At 47.1% G+C, this 24,945-nt stretch overlaps 1 protein-coding gene across 2 annotated transcripts in view; it reads left to right on the top strand.

Annotated features, from left to right (window-relative positions):
- The first annotated feature begins 5,844 nt into the window (after window positions 1–5,844).
- Window positions 5,845–24,945, top strand: part of ILDR2 (immunoglobulin like domain containing receptor 2) — a 40,591-nt gene continuing 21,490 nt past the window's right edge. The window contains exons 1-3 of one of the 2 annotated variants that reach the window (XM_054514092.1): window positions 5,845–5,987; window positions 14,627–14,959; window positions 16,016–16,135. In XM_054514092.1, the coding sequence (XP_054370067.1) occupies window positions 5,942–5,987; window positions 14,627–14,959; window positions 16,016–16,135 (499 nt within the window). In that variant the 5' untranslated portion in view covers window positions 5,845–5,941. The remainder of the gene's footprint in view (window positions 5,988–14,626; window positions 14,960–16,015; window positions 16,136–24,945) is intronic. The other variant, XM_036393112.2, reaches the window with a different exon arrangement.

Here is a 24,945-nt window from a genome sequence, read left to right as displayed (position 1 = left end):
TGTCTCTGTGCTTCTTTGGACTTGTGAAAATGGGCCATTGATGAGCTTCTGTGGTGAGTGTGGGACGAGCCAGGGGCAGGCTGTTAGTTAGGCTGCCAACCAGTGAAGTGCCATTGTCCCTCTGCACTCCTTTGTGTGCTTTGGAGACAAGCTTTTGTCACATAATCTCACGGCTGATTTCTTTCCCAGCCTGGTTATGGAAATTAAAAAACATACAAATTCTCTGGAGAGTGATACAAAGTATAGACCAGTAATTATTATTGTTCCACATGTAATGCATAAACATCTCAGGGATGGGAGCCTGCAGGCCTCCCTTCCCCAGGTGAATGATTTAACCAGTCAGCTACAGCTGCCAGTTTTCTTTTTTGACCTTTTGACTTAGTGAATCCTGGGTTTCTTTTTGAACAGTGCCACAACTGCAAGAGTGCAGGGGGCCTTACACCTCACCTACGTGACTCTTCTGAAATAGTAGCATTTATGTTGGGGGCTGCAGTCATGGAATTGTGGGATGCATGGGACCTGCTGGACAAGTGCTGTAACCCTGCTGACCAGGAGCACTAAACCTGGTATGTGGCAAGCAGCAGCCCAGGTGTGCTACAGCTGCATCCCCTCTGTGCCATCAGTTTCAAACACCCTTAATGCCAGGGCTCCAGTGAAACCATCACATTGTTCCAAGTACCCTGGGCAAAGTCTGGGAAATCCTTAACATCAGATCAGACCAGGTTTTTAGGCAGGAATCAAGGACCTGGCTGTGACACCCCAAATGTGTGAAAGCCTTGCCTTGGGTGTTTGTTAGACATCTCTGTGCTCAGGATTATCTGGGTATGCAGAGAAGGAAAACTGTAGGCCTTTAGGCAACTTTTACAGGACATATGTGCTTTCAGTCTCAATCTGCTGCTGAATTAGGTTTTTATTTTTAGATTTGAGTTCTAAATGTTAGGTACCAAAAATTTTCCAAAGTCTTGTTTTGGATCTGGCTCTAAGTAGGATGACCTGAGTAATTACAGACCTGTTAGACTGACAGAGATCCTAGGGAAAAGAATAGAATCACTGATAGAGGATTTGCTTCAATAATGAATTAAGGAAAAGTAATGTAATTAATGCCAATCAACATGGGTTAGCAGCAAATACATTCTGTCACATTGGTTTGTAATTGCATCAAAAAGATATTAAGTGTGGTTACTAAAGGTAATGCACTCAGACACATGAAGCATGTGACTCGACCACACAACACTGAATCAAGGATGCAGATTTATGATACAAAGACCATCCAGTCCCTGGTTAAAGCATTAGCTTTAGGTGTCTCAAAATGTAATTTTAAATGAGGAATTGTAATCACACTTCTTATTAAGATCTTTCTTAGGTTGTTTCTTGGCTGCATACTACTAAATACTTGTTGGTAGCTTTCAACAAAACATGTAGTCATCGCAGTTACTTGCAAAAAATACAAAGATTGAAGGACTACTTAATAAGGTAGGTGATAGAGTGGGATATTGACCAAAGAGGAGCTTTTTAAGTGATGCTACATCAAAAGGACTAACAGCATCATCCCTGGAAGGATAAACAAATGTTAAGCAGGGACGATGATGCTGCTAATACTTCTACGTTCATGCTTTTAGCAGCTGGGCCTGGGATGCTCTCTCCAGTTCTGGTGTTAGCTCAAGAATAAAACAAACAAACAGTCTGTTGAACTTCCAGAGAGGATGTTAAGGGTGCTTTGATCACAGCCTGCCATTACCTCTTCAGAAGTGCCTTAAGGATGCCTTGCCCTCTGACTTGGCAGTACTAGAAAGTGAAGTTCGATTAAATTAGGGGCAGGGTGAGGTCCCTTCCTACTCAAAGTAATCTGTGATTCATTTTTGTAACATACAGGCTGTAGTTCAAACTAATCGATGTAGTGTGACAAAGCGATGTGGCCTATTTTGGGAAGGCTGGATTGAACAATCACAAAAGTCCAGGTTGTGAACTCAAAGTCCTTGGAGGTATTTGTGCTGCCCACAGTTTCTCTGCAGCCAAAAACTTAGAGGATTTAGCAGCTTGTTACCTCCTAGGTTATCTGTAGATATGCAAGCAGAGTTTGTCCCATTGTGTATTTTTGCCTATAATGACACACAAAAGATGACAAGCTGGGATGATTCACTTGTGATCCTTTACCTATGTGATAACTTCACAAAACATTATTGCTGACATGCCATTAGTGTTTTAAATGAAAATTTCAGGTTCACTCTGTAAGTGTAGCAAAGGCATGCTGTGATTTTTGGTGTCTAAAAATGAGTCAGGAGCAGCATAGGAATTTATACAGAGGAGTAAATACTATAGGAGAATGCTGTTCTCTTGTGTTCTTCCTAATGCTGAATTTATATTACAGACTTGAAGGTTCATTGTAGTGAGAAAGCCAAATTTCTCCATTAAATATTCTAAGCATTTCTTGGTACAAACATCATGATTAAAAACAATAGCAGTTTATATATACATATCACTCACTCCTGATGTTAATGGGACGTAAAAGCTCTGTATTATTGTGCTATCAAATGTAACCAGGCAGCTTGGATAAAAAACAACATAGAGAGTGAATATATTTCAACAATGTCTTGCTGTGAAGCTATCAAGGATTAATAGGAGATTCCAGTGTAACGCAGCAAACGAGGAAAAGTTTTACTTAGTAGCTTTCTGAAGAGACTCACTAAACGCTATGAACTGATGGTGTGTCACCCAGTAAGTTCTGCGACGTGCTGATCTCAGTACTAAATCAAGAGAGCAGTGTCTAATGGCTGAGTCTAGCATGGCATCCCAGAAAAGCTGTTGAAATCACTGTTTCTATGGAAATTTCTACAAGGGAAATCCAGGGGGCTGAACGGCATGAAAATCTTCATGCAGGGATGGTGCCGAGATGGGTCATGCTGACTGAGGTGCTGGTGTAAATCGTTCCACGGGGCGGTAACTTAAAAAGCTGACTCTGCTGATCAGCAGAGGAAACGACCACAAAAGATTGGTACTGGAAGATGAGACGAGGAAGAGAGGGAGGAATGAAGTACTTGGCAAGGCGAGAAAAGAGCCAGCAGCTGCTACAGCATGAGTAAAAATCTGTTTGTTTGTTTCCCCATTGTTCAGCTGAATTTGTTCATGATCCCACGGCTTAGAGAACTCCCTCAGGTGGAGTCACGGGATCAGCAGTGAAATCAAACAGGGTTGCAGTGTGGTATTCCTCCGGTTCTGCCTGGGACTAAATTACCCAGGGCAAACACCGGGAATTTGCTCATCCGATTGTCAAGGCTGTCAAGTGACTGAGGGAGATGAAGGTTTAAGTCCACCAGTGAGTTGTTTTTTAAAGGACAGAGAATCCCTGCTGGGCTGTGGCTTGAAGCCATCTGGCTAATTGCATAGGAATTTCCCACCGTGTGAAGGTGAAGTGGGGCTAACTGCAGTCATGCAGCTTTCTGTCTTGGGCTAAAAGGAAAGGCAACATCCCAACATTAACTATTAAGCCAGCTCGGATGTTGCAATCAGGAGATCAAAGGTCTACGGAGATCTGGAACATCAATTCAGGGCCTGGGCATCCATTTTAGGTGGACATATACAAATGACAGCTCACATTAAGTGAGAAAGGACCCTACAGTAAATTTATGAGAATTTCAAAGCAGATATAAATCCAACGTTACATGCAAAACAATGGTGCTTCCTTCTATTGAAAATCTTTCCTTCCTTTGTCGTGAGTCAAAAGTTTAGCTAAAGTGATGCATGCCAAATTTATTTGCAAAAGCTGGCGTAGATTAAAAAAAACAACTACCAAAAAACCCCAGTGGTAGCTAACAATAGTGACGCATTAGGGATTGTACTGCTCCCAGTGTTAAACACATGAGATAATATCAACATCAGCATTGTCTCAGGAAACTCTGGATCAGAATCCTGGCCAACTAAGTTACAAAAAGGCAAGGAACCGGGATTTCACTTAAAATTTTGATGTTTATCAGGACAAATGGTTAGGGGAAGGAGAGAAAAATAGCTTTGTGTTTACGTTTTAGGAGTCTTACTTCAACCCGTTCAAACATTCATGGATTATATCCTACTGATAGGTAACAGTGGTGAGGCAGGCCCAGTGCTGATGCAAAGTTCCATCTGAATTTTCTGCAACCACATGTTGCTGGAGGCTGAATTTGTGCCCCTATTGAGAGTTTCTACTTCCACCTGCAAGTATGCAGGAAGGCAGTGGGGTGTCAGATCAGTGTGCTGAAGAACAGCACTGCTGCACATATATACATTATTTAGTGTAACAGGGACTTCCTAATAGTAACTTTTAGCTAGTACTGCAAAACAGTTAAATTCATAATGTATCAGGTCAGAGAAACATCAGGACACTGATTGCGGTGGGTGTGTATTTTTTTAAAAGCAATGCTGAATAAAAATAAACTTCCGTGTGAAAAATATTTTTTAAATAACATTGAATAGCTCCAAATAAAACACTTAAAACGAGATCAACTGCCTAAGGATTGTCTCCTTGTTTAATTCCATTTTAACTGTACTAACAGAGGGAGTACACCTGTCTGAAAACAACCAAAGATGTTTCAACACATTTTTTATCACAGCAAACATGCTGGTTTGGTTTTTCCTTCAGAAATTATTGATCTTTTTTTTTTTTTATTTGCACTTTTAAAGAAAAGCTTGTCTTGCCTGTAGAGAAGTTCAGTCTGAAAGGCAAAATGACGAGAAATCTACAAGCAACCGGAGAACACCTGCTAGAATGTAAACAGCTTGTGCAGATTTACTTCAGACGTCCCTGAGCACCCTGCCTTTAGCAGCAGGACACACCAAAGCACTTTGCTTCAGAAAAATCTGAATAGTTTCTGGTTTTTTGGCAGATTCCAGATGAGACGAAGTTGGAGACTAGTCCCATCTCTCATGTGGATCACTGATGCCTGCAGCATCCCAGCTGCGGTTACAAACACCAGCCAAACCCCGTAAGAAAAGTGCCGGAGGATGAACAGCACTCAAAGGGAAGCCGTGCTGGATGCTGTGAATAGGGAGTGCCATTTTGCACTCTGTGCTTCTCGCCGGTGCTGAGCCACAAAAGAAAGCATGATGCTATTTTAGCCAGCTATTTAGGCCCATGAATAATTCCACTGACTTATTAAGTTTTCACAGAAACTTTAAAAGTTTTAAGTACAGTTAATGTGTATCCACGTGGGTTTGCTGCGGCCAGGACCGTTTAATTTCTTAGCAACATCCATATTCTAAAATGTCATTTAAGGCTGTAGTGACCCCTTTCTCACAAAAGAAACCCACAACAAAGCAAAAACAAACAAACAAACAAATTCTCATCACCTTTCAGTATCATGTTAGCAGGAAAACTTGAAAACTTAACCCCCCGCAACTCGGCTGCCCATTGTTAACAGACAGAACTCTCCTCATCTAAAATGATACTCCTTTATCTAAAATTACAATAATTAGCTGCCGTGCCCATGGTGGAAGTGGAAACCCCAGGGAAATTTAGAACAGGAACCGTCTACGCTCATTTCCCAAGGTATACACTTGGCTAATTTGGGGAGGACAGATGATCGGCGGGGGGGACATTTTCGAGCGCTCACTGGAGAAGTTGTAAGAGCCCCGCTGATCAGCGGGGATGCCGGGGGGCCGCAGGACTTGCAGAGGGACGTGCCCGTAGGCTGAGGAGCGGCATCAGGCAACCGAAACGCGCCTTTGCCGGAGGGAGGGAGGGAGGGAAGAAGGGAGGGCGGGAAGCGAAGCAGTTTCGGGAAGCCGCGTCCCCCTCCCCTCTCCGGACAGCGGCGGGGGCGGCCTCGGGGAGCCGGCCCGGGGGAGGAGCGGAGCCGAGCGGAGCCGCACGGCGCGCCCGCCCCGCCAGCCCGGCCGGCTCTGCGGGGAGGCCCTGCCCGAGCGGGGCCGCCCCCGCGCCTCTCCCGCCGCCGCCTGCACCACTGGGAAGATGGATGGGCACGTCCTGGGATGGATCGTCCTCCTGTGGATCGCAGGTAGGGCCGCGAGCAGAGGCACGGGTGGCCCGGTGGCCCCGACGTCCCCATGCCGTGCTCTGCCCGCCGGGCTCCGCGGCTTTCCTGAGGGAGAAAACTGAGGGAGGTTTTGGGGAGATGCTCCGGAGGGAGCCGGCGTGGGGCCGGGAGCTGCTTGGGGGCGTCCCGCGGTGCAGTTTGCGGGGACTTGGCGGAGAGGGCTGGGAGCGGGGGGCAGCCGGCGCCTCCCGGGGCTCGGGGCAGCTGCGGGCGGCCCCCGGCGCTTCCCTTCCCTCCGCGGTGCGCAGAGAGCGCGCCCGTCCCGGGGAAGGGGCGGCCGGCCCGGGGGTGTCGGAGTGTCCTTGGCCGCGGTGCGAGAGGGATGGCGGGCGACGAACCCCCGGCTCCTCCCGTGCCGTGCCGGGAACAATTGCAGGAACTTCTCCTTCACCCGGTGTCCTGACCGCACATGCCGTCCAACAGAGGTGTGAGAGGAGGGGGCTGCCCTGCCTCTGCCCCGGCTTCCAGAGGGGCAGAGTTCCAGGGGGGCCTTCCCCGTGACGGTGCAGTCGCGGCCAGGCCTTTGTGAGCGCAGGACGGGGTTGTCCCCCAGGCCAGCCCGCCGCCCACCTCTCGCCTCCCCAAAAGGTCGGGCAAGTCCCCCCTAGGGCAGGGGGAGGGAGCCGGAGAGGCGAGCAGAGAGGGCTCAGTGATGGGGAGAGGGCAGGGGGGACAAGCTGACAAGGGGATGGGTCCGAGAGCTGGGCAGCGAGAAGAGGGAAGGGATTAGAGCAGGGTGAGAGCGGCGGGGCAGCCGGGGAGAAAGAGAAAGCCGTGTCAGGTCAGGAGCAAGATCTGCCTCCGGTGAGCCTGTGCAGCAGCCAAGCACAGGCAGGAGCAGCAGGCTATAGGAAAAGCTGCAGTAGGATGACTTAGCCAGGCAGGCTGAAAGAAGAAAAACAGACATACTTGGGTTAAGTGGCATATATTTCCCAGTGTCACCTATGTATCCCGCAAAAAAGACCTCAGCCTCTTCCCTCTTCCTATTCAGATTTAGGATTCACAAGCAGTAAATTCGGCTTTTAGTCATAACACCTCTCTCCCACCACACACCCACCCCTTTCCTTGCATTTTCACTCTGAGTCATCCTCAACACCGGTGCCTGCCTACTGCTCCCTTCCAGGGTTTCACGGCCTCATCTGGGGCTTCAGCAGCTTCCAGCTCATTCTCCCTCCCTTCTCTCCCTTCCTCCTTCCCTGCCATTTGGTTGCTTCCAAATGTATCTCGCTTCAGTGAGTTGGTCCGGAGTGCCAGCGCACCCACAGCTGCCCCTCCTTTCCTACTAGCCCCAATGGTGTGCTGATAAATAGCATCCAAGGACCCGCAAAGGGGTGCGGGGTGTAGCTGAGCATGACATTACATTCCTCCCTCTTTCTAAAGAGCTTCTTTATCTGGACATGTCAGGCTAATCAGGACTTTTTTATCAAGCTAAAAGACCGGGCTGTTGACACTTTTCTCCTTCCACTGAGGGCAGTTCACGATTCCTGGCAGCGAGCAGTGTTTGGAGCACGCAGGGTCAATGCAGAGAGAGGGAGAGAGAGAGGTACCGCTGCAGTGGGAAGACCTTCCAGTTTCCTCCAGCCCTGTGGTTTCGAGACAGGGCTGCGTGCAGCTGGTGCTGTGGAGAGCTGGCAGGCACAGGCTTCCGGCAGGCAACAGGTTATCCATAGCTGTGTGCTGAGGGATGGAGGCACTCCGTGCTCCCCTGCTCCCCTCCAGCCTCCTGCCGCTGCTGCCCAGCCATAAATCAGAAAGCAAATAAGCCAAGGTGTGTGTTGTGTGTGTGTGTGCACAGAAAAGGAGGAGGGGGCTAGCTAGCAAACATGGATTCGAGATTTTCCTCTCCCCAGTGGCTGTGCGAAGGAATGAAAGGTCTGCATCAAGGTAAGGAGCCCTGATTCAGCCAGAGTGGTACACTCCACTCTGGGGAAGAGGAGTGGGGGTTGGGAGGTGGAGGGGCCAGGGGACAGAGTGCAGGATGGGGAAGAAGCAGGGAGACAAAAGGGACCAGCTCTGGTTCCCTTCCCTCCCCTCCTCCCCCCTCGAGGTGGGCTGAGAAAATTCTAATCAGCACTTTCAGTCCCTTTCCTCCCAGCAGTAATTCCTCTCTGTCCTTTGTTTGTCTTTAATTTTTGGCTCTTGCATTTATCTTTTGTTTGGTTTTGCACATTGTGAGTTCTTAGGGCAATTTCAAAAAATCCTGTGTGAGGCACAATGGATTTGGTTTGGCTTCTCCCCCTCCTGTCCTGCTCTCCCACGTGCCTGAAGCGAGTGTTTTAATAACAACAGCAAATGGATGAAGAGCAGGTCGTTCTTTATTCCTTCCTGTGAGGTCACACGGGTTAAAATATGTGTGGAGCTGTGCTCTCATTCTATAAAAAGAAGACACAATTTGCCAAGTATCCTCAGTCCCTGTGTAAAGCCTGTTCTTGTAAATTACCAAGTGCAGCTTGATTCTGGAATGAATCCTCCCCTTGTGTTTACCATTTTCTTATTAATGCTGTAATTTCTAATGCATTTGAAACAAGAACATAGTGCTGTGCTGGCTACTGAACTTCAGTTTTAGTACAGAACAAGCAGATCAAATTTTTCCTGCCTCACAACTTGGACCAAGCTTGGAAAAATCACAATTAGAAGACTGTCCGTGTTAAAATGAGATCTTTTCTCTCTGATAAGTGCTTTTCCACCAGTAATTTAGCACTCAGTCCCTGTATACTGTTGCTGTACCTGTTCTTTCCCAGCCACAGTTCAGGAGGGCAGGCAGAGGGGGCATGCTGGAGCACAGCTGTGTCTTTGCTGTTTCTGTGACCAGCTGACCACACTTCTTGGGAAGGCAGGGAAATGGTTGCACTCTTTTACTGGTCTTGATTTAAAGTGTTCATCTGACTTCCCTTGCCTGGCTTCACAGAGCATAGCAAGTGTAGCATAACTGGGAAGAAATCTCATGTTTTTCTTACTTTGTGTTCCTGTGAGGTCACCTTGAGTGAGACTGGCAGCAGTGGAAATCCCAATGCCATCCCAAGGACAGGTATTATGCCTTGGTGTTACAAGGCTTGGAGGGATTCTTCACATTGCTTTGCTTTGCTCTCGGGCTTCTGATGAGTGATATTTCTGGGAATGGTTTCTGGGATGCTGAACCAAGTCTAGATCAGGAGGCATCTGACAACTGTAACGGGTTTCAGACAGCAGTAAGACAGGGTGGGTTTGATCTGGTGTCCAGAGCTGAGATAATTCACCTGAGAGCACGCAGGGTGACTTTTGTGAATGTGTGAAAGGGGCTGTGGTAAGGGAGTGTAACAAGCACAGGGAAGCTGATGAAGAGAATGAAGTGAGGGGCAGGGGGTGCCTGGGGAGAGCACCACAGAGAATGGGGAAGAGCAATGCCTACTGCTGTCATTTTGCACAGCCTGGGCTGTCCTACATGGAGTGTTTTTGTATTGAGGCTCTGTGCTATGAGTGCTGGGCGCTCAAGGCCACGCTCTTCTGCAGCTGCTTTGGGTTTTCCCCTTTCCAGGTTAAGTAGCTGGAGAGCTGAAATTCTTGGTTTTGCTGTGGAGCTGTTGAAAACAGAACCATGCTTTCACCTCAGCTGCAGCTGACTTGTTCAGGCATTGGTTTCTTGCTTCCAAAAAAAGTTGACGAACACAAGTCTGATAGGAACCAGACCAAGACATCCAATTAATTTCCCGTAAGCACTGGACACAGTCTGATGGTGATGGCTTTTGCTGATAAATTGCATGGATTGGATTTAGTCCAACATGAGTAGGCAAGAACCTGAACAATATAATCTCAGTTATTCACTGGCTCTCCATTCATCTGTTTACACATCTCTTTATAATTTCTTGACTTTCTGGTCTCAAAGCCCAGATCTTGCCCTTCCTGATTCAAGCTTGATCCATATATGAAAGTATAAATGGTGTGCCAGAATTCAGCAGTGGGGGAGAGAGCACTTTGAAATGTTGCATAGTACCCAAGGTACCAAAACCAACAATACCTTTGCCCAATAGTTAATTTTATTTGGAAGGGGTATAAGCTACCCTGAGGGCACTGTCTCTTACCAGGGAACGGATGCTTTTCTGGCAAAGCCCTGAGGTAAGTCTAGGAGTAGCTTTCCTGAGGTGCCTGGTTCAGGACCCAGTGATTTCCATTATGCTGTGTGCACAACTGCCACTCCTGTCAATAAAGGAACATGAAAATGGGGGATGCAATTTTTGTAGTTTCGTAGAATCAGCTGTACTACCTCAGGCAAGCAGTAGCATGAGCCAAATAATTGCGAAGAAAGAGATGAGATGCATGAACAGATAGGGAGACTCATCTGACCTGAAGAACAATGTGTGCTGCCTTCCTTCACTTGGACTTGAGTCTTGTGTGCTCCAGAGGGATGCAGCCTGAGACATGTTCCATTGAGCTACAGAATTTGGCCTTGCCATTACTTCCAGGGTTTGGTGCTTCAGATCAATTTTATTCTAACTACATGATATTTATGGTCTCCTCCAACCCAAACCATTCTGTGATTCTATTCCTAGAGGCTGTATAGTGAAGTTAAATCTTCATTTCATCTCAGGGAGGCATAGGCTTCTCTGGAGGTCAGTGGCAAAGCAAAAGCCTCAGTTATCACCTCTCAGTTGCCTTCTCTCTTGCTCAGGGAAGGGGCTTAGGAAGATCAGGCACACCAGGCTCAAACCCGCCCTTACAAATATCCCCTCTGTAATCGCTTCCTGGAATTTTCTTTAATCACCAGTGAAATGTATTAGTGGTAGCTTGTGTGTAGTGTTGATTGCATAGTTTGAATGCATAATCTGAGGATAGTTCAGGAAAGGAATCAGAGCAAGGAGACAAATGCACATTGCCAATTGAAAGAGACAAACCCCATACAATTATATTTCGGAAGTGTGATTATTTTTAAGCTCTTTCTCCGGGAGTCTGTGTGTGTGTATATATTTGTACAGACAGAAAAAATCATGGATTCTTTTTATTTTCTAAGAGAAAGGATAACTGTCTTTATAAGATGCAATTGATTAATATTTTCAGACCTTTTTCTTTGGGTTTAGGAGAGCAAGAAGGGAGGAAAGCAGAACAGTCATGTAGTCAGGAGATTCCCAGGAGCTAGATTTTATTCTTGTTGAACTTGAAACATTGTGAAATTCACAATGAACAGGTTCCTTCTCTAGAGTGCAGGAATTGCATTTCCGTCATGAGTTTGAAGTAAAGGCTAATTTTACTCTGTCTGCATCAGTCAAAACATAGCACAACACAATTCAGTTTCTTTTTAGTCCTATTTATATTAAACTAGACAAAGAGCTACCATGATGCTGTCACTAAGCTTCTCATAATTTTCACATATCTCACTCTTCTTTTTCTCTGCTCTATTAACAACTCAGAGTTCTGCCCTCTGATACATCTGAAGCTTTTCTTGTCTTGGCTACACTACATTTTCAGGTCAGCAGTTTCTTCTTGGAGGGGAGGAAGTCCTATAATTCCTATGCCTGGACATAACTGATCAGTGTAAAGCCACCATCTTGTCTTCAGGCAGTCAAACATCCTGCTGGCCTTTTTGGTGGACACTCTTACAGCAGTGACATACTGCATGAATCAATTCCAGTAATTCTTTTTTGGCAGAGGAAGTAACAGGTGTATAATTTCCCAATTCAGCCATATATAATTATATATAATTTGACTTAAATAGATCTAAAGTTTCCTCTGCTCCAGTCTCCCAATCTGAAGCACTCTGTTGCTCTTAAATGCTATTCCTGGAAGGAATCCGAAAATAATACTTAAGAAGTTAATAAAGAGCTTGGGAAAGGATATAGAACGTGCCAGATAATTTTCTGCACATCTCCAAAATGCTTTTTGGTAGAAAAAGAATTCCTGTATTTTCCCAAAAGTTGCATTTCTTTTCTTCATATAGACATTCACATGGGGGTAGGGTGGGGAAAGTTAGTCAGATGAGAATTTGCTAAAGCTCAGCTAATCATTTATTAAAGCAGTCCCTGGCTTGCCAAACTCATTAATCTCATTAACGGGGAAGGAGGGCTGTGGTGCATGGTTAGCTGAGAGCACTGTGTTTTCTAAGCAGCGTACCCTTGGTTCACAAGGGAAAGATTTAAATATTCAGTGTGTCACTGTTTTATCCCTGAAGCTGAGGTAACGTGATGAGTCACTTGATCAGCTCATGCCACATGCTGGCCTTGGCCTCACACTCTGAGGGGTCGTGGAGCTGCCAGACACTGGTCTGACATGGACCCATTGGGTTTTCAAGGTGTTCTTCATGTTTCTTGCACTCAGATGCAACCCAGAAAGTGTGAATCTCTGGAGAGGTGAGGTTAGACATCACATTTGGTTCACCTTGAGAAGCAAGTGGTGGCGTTCCCTTAGTGCCACATGGTCCCTGGGTAAAGGAAGCCTGGCAGGAATGTCCCACCTGCCACTTCCTGAATAATCTCTCTGCCTGTGTCTCAGGAAAGTGCAGGAGCTCCCTCATTCCCTGCCTGTCCTGTGGGAGACCTCAGCTGTGCTTGGTGGTACTCTGGAGAGCAGCCACACTTCAGTGTTTGGATTTGGGTCCAGGCACTTCTGGCAAAACTGAAAACCTCCTGTGCAGCTTCCACATGGCACAAGCACAATGTGCATTCATTATATGCATAACACAGCATTTCTGTGCAAGTGCCAGAGCACCCTTGTGTTCCTCAAGCCTTCACATAGTAGTCCTCAAGGTGAAATCCTGTTTAGATTAGTAACTGTTAGTAGCAGTGACCACCTTGCCTCTCTGAAATTAGCTTTCCCCTAGGTTCTGTCCATGCTGTGTTTTCCATTTCCAACTGGGATTTATAGACTTCGTTGTGCTCTACAGTTCACTGCAGACAGTGTATCACTGCAGACAGTGATAACTTGTTGAATTTAATATTCACTGTTTTATCAGCCTCTTCACTTTCCTTTGGTTCTGAATCCTGATCATGCAATCTCTGCTCGCTCTGGCTTCTCAGGTCTGCAGCTGTCTCCAGCTTGACCTTGTCTCTTCATGCCTGCTGGTATACAGTTGATGCAGTTATTGCTCTCTGTCTGCTTCAAGCTCCAGTGCTTTAGTCTGTGCCTTCCCCCCCCGTCCCCATTCTAAAGATATCTCCTGTCATTTCACTTTCTTTTGCCAATTTCCATCTCCTTTTCATCTCTGCTTTCTGGAGTGGGTGGGTTATTTTTTGCTGACTCCATTTCCTCTCTTCTCTGCATCATTTCTGAATCTCCTGCAACCTTGACTGCAGCCCTTTGTACTTACTTTGACCTGGGCTGAGACACCTTCTCCAGCTTCTTCCAACTGAATGAGAGCTTCCTGATTGTCATCTTGCTCATCATCCTGCTTCTTATATTTGCTCTGATACTTTATCTTTACTCTTTTTTCTTCTTTCTTGCATTTTCACTTCTCTTCTACTGCTTATTGATATCAGGAAGTCTTTCTTTGTCCTCAGTCTTTTCATTCCTCACTAAGCTTCCCCAAGTCCACCAGTCCTTTCTGCAGATGTTGTGTAGACTTTCTCTTCTGCTTTGTTGTCTTGAACGTTTCCTTGTGTTTCCTCTTTTTCCCTGTTTCCCTGTGTATTCCCTGTTTCCTTCCTGCTCTGGGTGAGGGGTGTGGTAACACCAACATTTTCCATACTGAGCCCGATTCCCTTTTTCTGGTGTTGTGTGAGTGCTCTCAGACATTGCTGCCTGCAGCACAAGGAGGGAAGCAATGAAGGGCATCTGGGGGAGTTTTGGCCAAATCCCTGTGGGTGGATGGAGGGCCTCACTCTCTAGAAGGCTGACATTGCTCACTGACTGTCCCTCAGCTACACAAGGGTGTAATAGCAGTCCCCTGCATCTTCTCTGGGGCCTTGATGCATCAGGTCCAGGCTGCAGCTCCCCTGTCAGCTGCTAGATAAACATTACACGTTGAGATTCCTCTCCTCCCTGAGAATGTGAAAAACTTGAGGGTTTGGGCCCTTTTTCTCCACACCTCCCACGTGGAGCAGTTTGTCTCAGTGCTACTTGCCAGCCCTGGGAAGAGCTGTGTGATTTGGATCCGCTCCTTTGTGCATCTCTGGAGTTTGGCAGAGCAGGCAGCACTAACTGGGCACCAGTGCAGAATGTGCTGGTCCAGGCACTGTGTGTTGCCTGACTTGTAAAGAGGAGGTGTGGTGCCACTGAAACGGGGATGGACGTGACTTATTCTGCAGTGGGATTGCCATGGATCTGGCCCCTTGGCTGACCTGCTGCACAAGTGGAGCATGGCCATCCCTAAAATACCTCTTCCTTATGTCTGAACCTGCCCCAGAAGCTGTGAATCATCACACCATTGTGTTAGGGCTTCTATAGCACAAGGATGGTACGTTTGAGCCTTCAGCCCTATCATGCTGTGTTTTTCCTTGTGACTGTAAGCTATGAAAAAGCAAACTTATTTCTGCTGCCAACATCCGTGCTTACATACATTGAGGAGTGTTGCTCCCTAGCACCTGAAACAGATGGACAATTTTATGTATGTGAGGAGAATAATGCTGTGACAAAATGCAGTAGCTCCCTCTTCAAGCAGTGCCAAGACATATGATACTCATGTTTTTGTCTTCTAGCTGAGGTGGAAGGGTTGCAGGTCACCGTGCCTGAGAAGAAGAAGGTGGCCATGTTATTCCAGCCTGCTCTGCTTCGCTGCCATTTCTCTACTTCTTCCACCCAACCAGCTGTGGTACAGTGGAGGTACAAATCCTACTGCCAGGACAGGATGGGAGAAGCTCTGGGAATGGTGACTTCTGGTTTGCAAACAATGAGCAAGAGGAACCTGGACTGGGATCCCTACCTGGACTGTGTGGACAGCAGGAGGACAGTCCGTGTCGTGGCCTCCAAGCAGGGATCTGCCATCACCATAGGAGACTTCTACAAGGAAAGAGACGTCAGCATTGTCCATGGTAACTCTCCTACCCCAGGGATGCTTGGTGGGGGCTGCAATGGACCCTCAGCAATTTGGGACACTGGAGTCTGACAGTAATTGTTCACTTGAATCCCTCAGAAAAGGCTGTGGGAAGGGATGTCTGTATGTCAGACATTTAGGATTCAGCCAACCAATCCTAGACCCAAAGGTAATTTCCTTTGGCACTTCCCTTCAATTAACTCTAGGTCCTCAAATACAGTATTCTTTTTTCCCTTCCATGAAGTGGAAGCTTTTTATTCCTGACTTCTGCATATTGCTGTGTATATAGGTTTTCCTTAGCAAAGGGGTGGCAGCAAGAGATACAAATTCAGTCTCTGCAGGATAGTTTTTTCTTCCTTGCAAATGCCACTGCTGTTTTCTTAGTTCTGAAATACCAAGCTTATCCCAGACCTCATGTTTGCTCAGCCACAGACTTACCCTGTCATGAACCTAAACTGACACAGCTTTGGGCAGAGTGAAAGGAAGAGATTTCTGTGGGGTGAAATCAGGTTGGGTGGAGATAAGGGATGGCAGGGTCCTTAAACATTTTTGTCTGGAAGGCTGTGTGAGAGACCTTGTCCCTCAAAAGTACAAAGTGTCTGATTGACCGGGGAGACCACCTAGCCAGAAGTGGAGACTCTTTGGTGTGAAGAGCATGTGATCAGCCTCACAAGAGGAGCGTTTTCCTTTGTCTCTGTGTAGCCTCTTCACAAATGACTGAGGTGCTGTGAGGAGACACTGTGTCTAAGCCCTTCTTTCATGACAGGAATAGTGTTGGGACCCATGCCCTAGGTGACAGGAAGGACAGAAAGACATTAGTGACCCCTTGTGCTCTTGCAGGGTGAGCTGCCTCTGCAGCATTATCTGATTTCCCACCTACAGCCAGAAGTCCTGACCTGTTGTTTTTTTCCTGAATACTGTGATAAATTCTGGATGAGGTTAAATCTTCTTCTTGGAAAGGAAATGAAATGGATTTGGGACACAGAGATGGATCCAGTGCATTCTTCCTGCAAGTGTTGGAGGGAAAACCTGACTTTTCTTTTTTGCCTTCCAGATGCAGACCTGCAAATAGGGAAGTTGATGTGGGGAGACAGTGGCCTCTATTACTGCCTTATTATCACACCAGATGATGTGGAGGGCAAGAATGAAGAATCAGTGGAGCTGCTTGTGCTTGGTGAGGCCTCTTGTCGGGCTGCTTTTTCAGCAGATACCTGATGCATCTTTCCTCCTGCTCTCTTGCTGTCTCTTCATTCCCATGCGCTGTATTACTATGGGTGTAAGAGCTATGTAAAACAGTCCCTGCAGTGCTGTCACCATTGCCTTGCACCTTGTGCAGTCATTCACACCTAGGCAAAGTGGGTGGCAAATGCTACCAAACCAGAATAGTAATGTTTACACCCACACTGCTCACACGTTACACAGGCGTAAATGACTGCAGAGAGTGCGGGGCTATGGAAAGGCAGAACCCTTGTTTTTAAGGGATAAAACAAAAAACTTGCAGCAAAATGAACACTTGAGACAGAGTCTTTTAACAGCAGACACCCAGAAGACATCAGATCCTGTGATTTTTGCAGTCCTCATCCCACTCTTCTGACCTGTGAGGCTGTCAAGAAGCACTGTGTTGAACGTATCAGTTTAGGAGATTTTTTTGTGTGCCCAATAACACTTGTCCAGTTAGAGGTGCAGTTTCACAGTCATCCTAATCAGGTCTGACCTGGTGCTGCCACTAACAGGACCTACCTTCTCTGTGGTGTGTGTGCTTCGCTCTGCTTCTCTTAAGTTCCCTTGAGCAGTGTGCTGAGCAAGATCAGTTTCTTCCCTATTTTCAGGGTTTGCTTTCAGTGGTGGCTTCCATGATTCAGCTCACTGTCAAGGTCAGAAAAGCAGCCATTCCAGCTAGAGGAGAAAAGCAGAGTGGAATGGGCCTTTCAGGGACTTTTGTTGACATGCCTGGAGCCAGCTGTAGTGCTTCAACCCTAGATGCCCCAGGAGAGCAAGCTGAGTTTTTCCCAACTTACCTTAAGACCTCACCGTGCCTCTTGTGTGTACAGATCTGTGCATCCGTGATGGAAATATTGAAAAGCTTGGGTTGATAGTGTGTAGGTGATCTGTGGAGGTGTACAATAGAACACATCTGTCAAGCATTCCCTTGATCTCCTACCAGAGGTCAGAGTTTAATTGGTCTTTATATTTGGAGCCATAGTTATCATCACCAAGTAAACCAGACTGAATGAGTGAGTGGCTGTCACAGTGCCACTGCCTCTCCTCACCCCTTTAATGTCAGCCAAATAATGGACAGTTGGAGTGGAAGGTCAGAGAGTGGAAGGTCAGTCTGGTCACTCCAGAAAACAGTGTCACACGCCTGTGTAAATCCACAGTGTGACATCTGTGTATCATCTGCCACTTAGTGACAGGCCCAGGACCAGCCTGTGTGAGTTCAGGTGAGGTTATCTCTGCCAGGTGGCAGTGGTAGCTGTTAAAATCCTCTCCTGAGATCCTGTGTCTCTGCAGTGATGAGCTGCTGAATTTTTGTCCCTTTTTCACCTTCCTGTCTAGGATTTGGTGTCTTCCTGTTGTATATCTACAACTGTGCTCAGACACCAGTGATGAAACAGTACCATGGTAACAGGAAAAATTGGTTTTTCAGTGTGTACAGAAGGCTGTGGGGAGAAAACACAGAAATCCCTCCTCTGGAGCTGGCTTGATGTCTCTGCCCTCAGTTCATTGTGGGTGCATTGGGGGACACATGTAGCTTAGGCTGCATCATCCATGACCACATCTGCTTTTCTGTTCCACCTCTGGGCCTGACCTTGCACTTGATGCAGCTCTCTGCCAAGTTTGGCAGCAGCATGAGAGCAGACTTGTCGTGGGCTTCCTTCTGCCTCATGCTGTTAGGCAGCTTCTGTATATTGCTTTTCCTGGGTAGAGGCAACATTCCAGCTTTTGGTGCAATTCAGGATTACCTACCTGTTTTCCTCCTTCCCTCTCTTCCCCTTCTCACCTTTTTATTTTCCTTCTGCCTTTGCTGTTACTTTTTTCTTTGTTTTCCTTTATCTCTCCCTATTGATGGCTAAAGGATGAAACAGCTAGTGATGAAAATACCTGTTTCTTAATATTCTGCATATTCTGGGATATTTTTTATTCCCATTGCTTGGAGGGAGACACTGAATAGAGATGTAGGTTGCAGCAATTTTACAGTCCTAGAGGACATGTGATAAAAGGGTTTTGTTTGCTGTACTGCTCTTTGGGTGGAACCCAGATTCCCTGTTAGAGAGTTTGGAGCAGCAGAGGGATAGTGTGTGAGAGATGCTACGATTCCCAGAGCACATTGCTGTTTGCTCCTGCTGACAGTGGTCTCTCAGATACAATTTACATTGCTTATTTTGGGGTTGCTGCATGAAATTCAGCATAAATTAGAATTTTGAATAGAGCAGAGGTTCTATCCACTCACGTTATCCTTGGGGTGACAGAAAAATCAGAATGGAAAAGGAAATAGGAAAATATCCCTTCTAGTGGTTTCTTATTAATGCCAGGATGAAAGGGCAGTTTAATATCATGTTGAAACCATGAAAAGACTGAGAAGCAAAAGTGATAGATATCATACCAATAGCATCAATAAATTAATGGAAGTTTGTTTAGCTAAAAATGCAGGCTCCTGCTTTTATACAGTGAATCATACCATGAAAAATTGATCAAAAGGCACTTTATCACGACTTAGAGCAAAATCTAAAACCTGGGCAAATTACAGTATTTCCTTTTTTTCTTAGGAAAGCGATCACAGAGACCTTCAGTGACCTCTTAAGTAGCCAGGGAGCCTGGGTCTTGATGGGATTGCATGTTGGGTTTTGTTACCTGGACGGGTCATGTTGACACTCAGAGCTGCTGGTCAGCTCTGGCTAGCAGCAGAGAATCCCATGTGCTGTCCTCATGTCACACGTATTTCAGAATAGCATACCAGCATTTGTTTATATCCATTTGTGCTCAGCAAAGCTGATAGGATTTGTAAAGCATACCTAATGTTAGGCACGTGCTTGTTTGTACTTTGCTGAAAAGACCATTCAGTATCTTCTGCTTAGTCAAGGACTTTCACCCTCTCAAAGGGAATCAGTGCAGGTGAGGGAAGAGGAGTTACAACCTCTGTCTCAGAAACACAGGAGATCGGGGTGGTGAACCTCCTCTGGAGTAAGGAGAGAATGCAAATTAAAAAATACAATTACATATTTATTATATTTTAAAAATATACTTGAGACCTTACTATTCTTTGCAACTGTCTGAAAGGAGCTTGTAGCAAGGTGGGGACTTATCCTCAAGCTGTGTTGGGAGGGGGTTCAGGTTGGACATCAGAAGGAATTTTATCACATAAAAGGTTGGTTAAACACTGGAATGGGCTGTCCAGGGAGGTGTTGAAGTCACTGTGTCTGAGGTATTTAAGGAAAGACTGGATGTGGCACTCAGTTCCATGGTCTGGTGGTGTTTGGTCACAGGTTGGGCTCAAAGACCTCAGAGGTCTTTTCCAACCTACAAGACTCTGTGATTCTCTGATAAATGTGCATTTTGATGGCATTTGGAATCTCCAAACAGGATGTAGTGTGCTGGAAACTGTATGAACTCTGCTTCTGCAGACTAGTCCAGAACTTAGCAATTCCACATCAGGAGTCGAGTGAATCTCCCTGCGCTCATGTGTTTTATTAGAAAAGGAGAACCTTTGCTGACATTACAGCTGCGCTAATGAATCCCTTTGAAACTTTATACATTTTAATTTTTAAACTTTTTAATGTGATTGAATCTAAAAGGCTGAATCCTAAATTGAAGAAAGTCTACATTTCTGTCGTAGTAGCTGGCAGCTAATGTCCTGCTTCTTGAAACATAGACAGTGCTATTAATCATATTGTTATTTGTAGCCCCTGTGTATTGCTTTTTTATATGAGAATGTCAGTGGGCTTCAATGAAGTGATTCATTGCAGCCTTTCTGAAGGGAACTGCACGTGTACCAGTGCAGGGATGCAGCGTGCCTGGAGTAACCTTCAAACCAGAGCCACAGTGCAGTGTCAGTGTCATCCTGGCTCCTTGTCACCAGCTCACATCAGGAGGCAGTCCAGTTTCATTGCATGGCCTTGCATACAACCCAATAAGCCTTCCCAAGAGCCAGAATTTACTAACCAGGTGCAGGGACCTATGGAAGCTGCTACACTGCTCCCTTCCCAAGCTGGAACAGGTAAAGAGCAGTGCCTGTACATACAGCTCAGCACAGCTGGGTACCCTGGAACCCATAGGTCTGTGCAAGCTCGGTGATGTTTGCATTCTGAGATTTTACATAGCTTAGACATGCTTCACAAAACAGTGGCTCCATTCCCTGGGAGTTCTGGAAGAGGTCAGAAAGTACTCCACTAATTCCAGTTGTTGGTTTGATGCTTTGTTAGTGATCTGTGCACTTTGCTAGACAGATATTGCCAGCTTTCTTTTCCATCCGATTCAGCAGCTAATATTACATAAACTGTGTATGAGTGAAATATTATTTTCTGGTTAATCATAGAATCATTAAGGTTGGAGAAGACCTTCAAGATCACTGAGTTCAACCTTTGATTGAAGACCACCATCTCAACTGAAACATAGCACTAAGTGCCACATCCAGTTGTTTCTTGAACACTTCCAGGGATGATGACTCCACCACTTCCCTGGGCAGCCCATTCCAGTGCTTAACCACCCTTTCAGTGACAAAATTCTTCCTGATGTCCAACCTGAAGCTATCCTGGCACAGCTTGAGGCCATTTCCTCTCATTCTGTCACTTTCCCTGGGAGTGGAGGTTGACCCATCATTCCACACCCTCCTTTCAGGCAGTTGTAGAGAGTGGTAAGGTCCCTCCTGAGCCTCCTTTTCTCCAGGTTAAACGCCCTCAGCCACTCCATCAGGCTTGTGCTCCAGACCCTTCCCCAGCTCCGTTCCCTTCTCTGGACTCACTCCAGCCCCTCAATGCCTTTCTCAGAGCGAGGGGCCCAAACATAAACACAGGACTTGATGGGCCTCACCAGTGCTGAGCACAGAACAATCCCTGCCCTGCTCCTGCTGGCCACACTGTTCCTGATCCAAACCCGGATGCCATTGGCCTCCTTGCTCACCTGGGCACACTCTGGCTGACATTCAGCTGCTGTTGACCAGCACCCCAGGTCCTCTTTCATTGCACAGTTTTCCAGCCACTCTTCCCCAGCTTGTGGCTGGAAAATGCTGTGGGAGACACTCCCAAAGGCTTTATTAAGTCCAGGAAGACACATCCACAGTCTTTCTCTCATCTTCTGGGTGGGTCACTTGGTCATAAAAGGAGATCGGCTTGGTCAAGGAGGACTTGCCTTTCCTAAACCCGTGCTGGATCCTTCTGATCCTCTGGCTGTCCTGTATGTGCTGTGTGATTGCACTCAAGGTCATTTATTCCATAACCTTCCCAAGCACCAAGGTCAGTCTGACAGACTTGAAATTCCCCAAGTAAGAAGCTGAAGCTTCTCCCATTGTTGTTTTAAATAACAACAATTAGCACTTGAGGTTTGTATTCATTTCTGGAGACAGCTGGCAACTAACATTGGTAAACTGACATCTTCTGAGTTTATATCACCAGCCAGTATCCCTATAGGTCTAAACCCAAAATTTAAAAAGTCTCACACCCATAGTAGTAAAGAATGTAAAGTAAAAAATGTAGATACATATCCACACAGCAGATTGTATAGTAATTAATGTGCTAATAGAGACATGTGTTGACTTCCAGTGAGGATAAATCTCCACTGGGACACGTGTGTATGGTGTGCAATGCTAATAAGGCAGTTCTTACTCAGCAAAGTGACTCAATAGCTGGTATAAATATAGCCAGGTTTGGAGTCTCCTCTATGCCAGGAGAGACTGTATAATAAAATTTGACATGATTTCGGAGATTGAAAAGTTCTTGGCAGAATTTTCCCTTACATGATGTTGGGTTTAGGATTTTGCTCTGATTTGCTGAAAGGCTGCCAGTAGCATCCGAGCCAGTGCTCGGTCACAGGAGTTGGCAGAGTTGTGCTGGTGGCCTTGTGTTGGGGATGTGTTGGCCCACATCTCAGCTGGGAAAATGTCTGCGAGCAGCTCCATGGAGAGGGCTCACCAGCCTTGAGCTGTGACCAGAGGTGGGTAGTGCCAGCAGGCGAAGGAAGTGATTGGCACACTTCCTCTTAAAAATCCTGGAAAAGTGTGGATGCACTGCCTCAGACCACTGTGCCGCCGCCTTTGTAACCTGCTTCCAGTCCCCCTCATCCTAGCCCGGCCTACTCCTGGTTATTTATTTCACACCCATTAGAAGTGCTACTTGTTGCCAAGGTTTTTTACCCCTGTTTTCCTCCTTATTTGCCAGCGACAGCCACAGGCTGCTGCTCACAAAGCAGACCGGTGTGATTAAAAGACCGCGGTTACTAAGGCAGCCATGGCAACAGCCTCCTTGGAGGTCTTTGTTGCCTGCTAAAACTTTGATCTCCAAAAGGGGCTGCTGCTGTTTCTCCGTCCAATTGAAGGGAAGGATGGGAAGAAAGGATGAAGTTTACTCCAAGCAGAGGGAGCACAGAGGGACACTTTGCAGAGCCATGCTCCCCAGTAAATCTCACAGCAGCTGCCTTGGAAAAGTGGCTGATTTACAAGGGCCACACTTCCTCTCCTGTGCTTTCCAGCCTCTCCTCAGGCCAGTGTCCCTTGCCAGGGGCCTCTTGCTGTGACATGGCTTGGCAAAGTTTCCCACCACTGAGAAGGAAATAATTCCCTCTGTAGTTGCTTCGTCCTGTGATCTCACTGCAGCAGGTTGGGCTGTGGAAGCAGCCTTCAAACAGGAAGACAGTTCAGCATTTACTGCCATAGTTACCCAATATTTATCACATTTATGTGACTGCCAGTATTTGCCATGTTCCCATATTTACCCAATTGCCATGTTTCTGACTGCACCTGCGCCTACTTTATTCATGCCATCATTTCTTTTCAGCTGCACCACTTACCCTAATTATTTTTGTGTCTCTTCTCTGCAGACTCTCTGCTAATTGTGTGCTTGACTCCAGGTCTTCCCTGCTCTGCTGCTATTTGCTCACTGCTCTGTCGCCTGCCTGCCTGCTGTGTATTAACTCCTGTCCTCGCTGGCCTCTGCTGTGTGTCTGCACCTCTTGGAGCTGCTCTGCATCCCCTCAGCTTTTCCTCTCCCATCCCTCCTCCTGTGCTCTGCCAGTGCAGATGGGGTGCTTGCAAGCTCCGTTGCATTTCAAGGCTGGCAGGGGCCTGGGGCGTGTGGGGTGCCTGGTGAGAGGCCACTATGGGCAGGTAAAACCCTTCAGCAGCACGGTGGGAATAGAGATGGCACATGTCCCAGATCCTTGCAGAATGAGGACAAGCTCCTAGCTCTGACACAGTCACCCGGGACAACCCTGAAAAATGGGGCCATTGTCTGTTCCCTCTATCCCCTCGGTGGTGGGGGCTTGCACAGAGGGCACAAAGCTTGTGTTGGGTGGGGGCACAGATCTGTGACTCAGCAGGGGTGCCCAGGCATGGCTTGGAGTGCCTGCAGCCCTTTCTCAGGTGGGCAGAGCTGCTGTGCAGAGGTGGTGTGGCCAGATCGTCTCTTGGCAGGATGTTGTTCTGAATTGTTTCTTCCCCACTAACTGCTACCTAGCCCCAGCATTCACTTTAAAACTTCCTTGAAAGAAAGGAGAGACAAGGAGGTGAGCTTAAAGCCCTTGGAAGGAGCATCCTAGGCATGGAGAGATGGGTGGATACTAGCCATGGGTGCTCTGACTGCCTCCTGCCTGCTCTTAGAGCCATGGGCCCAAAAGGACGCCCCAATCTCTGTTTTGGGCAGTGTGTGACCCACCAGGATGCTGCCCTGGGATCCTCTTTGTGGCCACCACTTGGCTCTGGGCTGTGCCTGTGTGAGCCAGGCTTACAGAGGTGAGAGCCGGTGGCAGTGCTGCCCCACCTGAGCCACCCTGTCTGTGTCCCTGTGCCCACTGGCTGGCAGGACAGGGGGATTTTTGCTCCACTTGTTGCTGGCAGCAGCAGCAGCAGAGGGAGAAAAGTCGCCTTCGATGAGGGACAGTGGAGGGAGCCTCCTGTTGCTGGGGCAACCGCAGGCAGCCTCAGCCTGCTGGCTCCCCTGGAGGAATGGTGTGGGGAAGGGTTAATCAGGGGATTTATCCAGCCTGGGGCAGGGAGGGGGCTGAGCTGTGGGAAGCTGCTGGGGGCAGGCAGTCCAGGGGTGGGCATTGTGCTCGCTGGCTGCCAGCTGGGCTGGGCGAGGCAGGCAGAGTTCAGGCTGAGCTGTGGTGGGATTTGTGCAGGCTTTGTGCATCCCTGCTGGGGGTTCTGGGGCCCCCAGGGCTGTGTGAGTCCTGTTGGCAAGGCAGGGATGCAAATTCCCCAGGCACGTACTCTGACAAGCCAAGTGAGGCTGCACAAGCAGGGAGTACTGGCTGCTTGTGGGTAGCACAGAGGAGCTGCTTTGGTTGTGTTTGTTTTTACCAAGTTCTCAGGCACTGTTGTATTAAGAGATGCTTTTTCCCTGTTGGGCATGTGATTCCTTTTGGAGATCAGAAGGTACCCAGCACTAGCAGGGTTCGAGGCTCTCCAGGTAGGTTCAAAATAAAGCAGGCACCCATTTATTAATGACTGTTTGGGAAGGAGTTTCTGCTGTTTAAAGGTGTCATTTCCTTGCCTTTTTTACCACAAATAGGCACCCTAAATTAGCTATGTACCTCCAGCAATTTGTCCAGTGGCATCTGCTGTCACACCAGGGCTGCATGTGAGCTTGTGCAGAGGTAATAACACTTGGGAGGTGAGCTACACGCTCATGTCTGCCCATATTCTGCATGCATGTGGTTCATGTGGGTGCTGTTCACATATGTACAGAAGGCCTGCAAAAGAATTGCATATTGTTTTGTCAAAATAAGGAATATAACTAATATGCACGTGGAACATAACACTCTAGTTGTGAGCGG

The sequence above is a fragment of the Molothrus ater genome, chromosome 2 (genome assembly GCF_012460135.2).
Source record: "Molothrus ater isolate BHLD 08-10-18 breed brown headed cowbird chromosome 2, BPBGC_Mater_1.1, whole genome shotgun sequence".
In the NCBI taxonomy this organism is placed as follows: domain Eukaryota; kingdom Metazoa; phylum Chordata; class Aves; order Passeriformes; family Icteridae; genus Molothrus; species Molothrus ater.
Note: the sequence above shows the minus strand (reverse complement) of the source record. Positions and strands in the feature narration are given on the sequence as shown.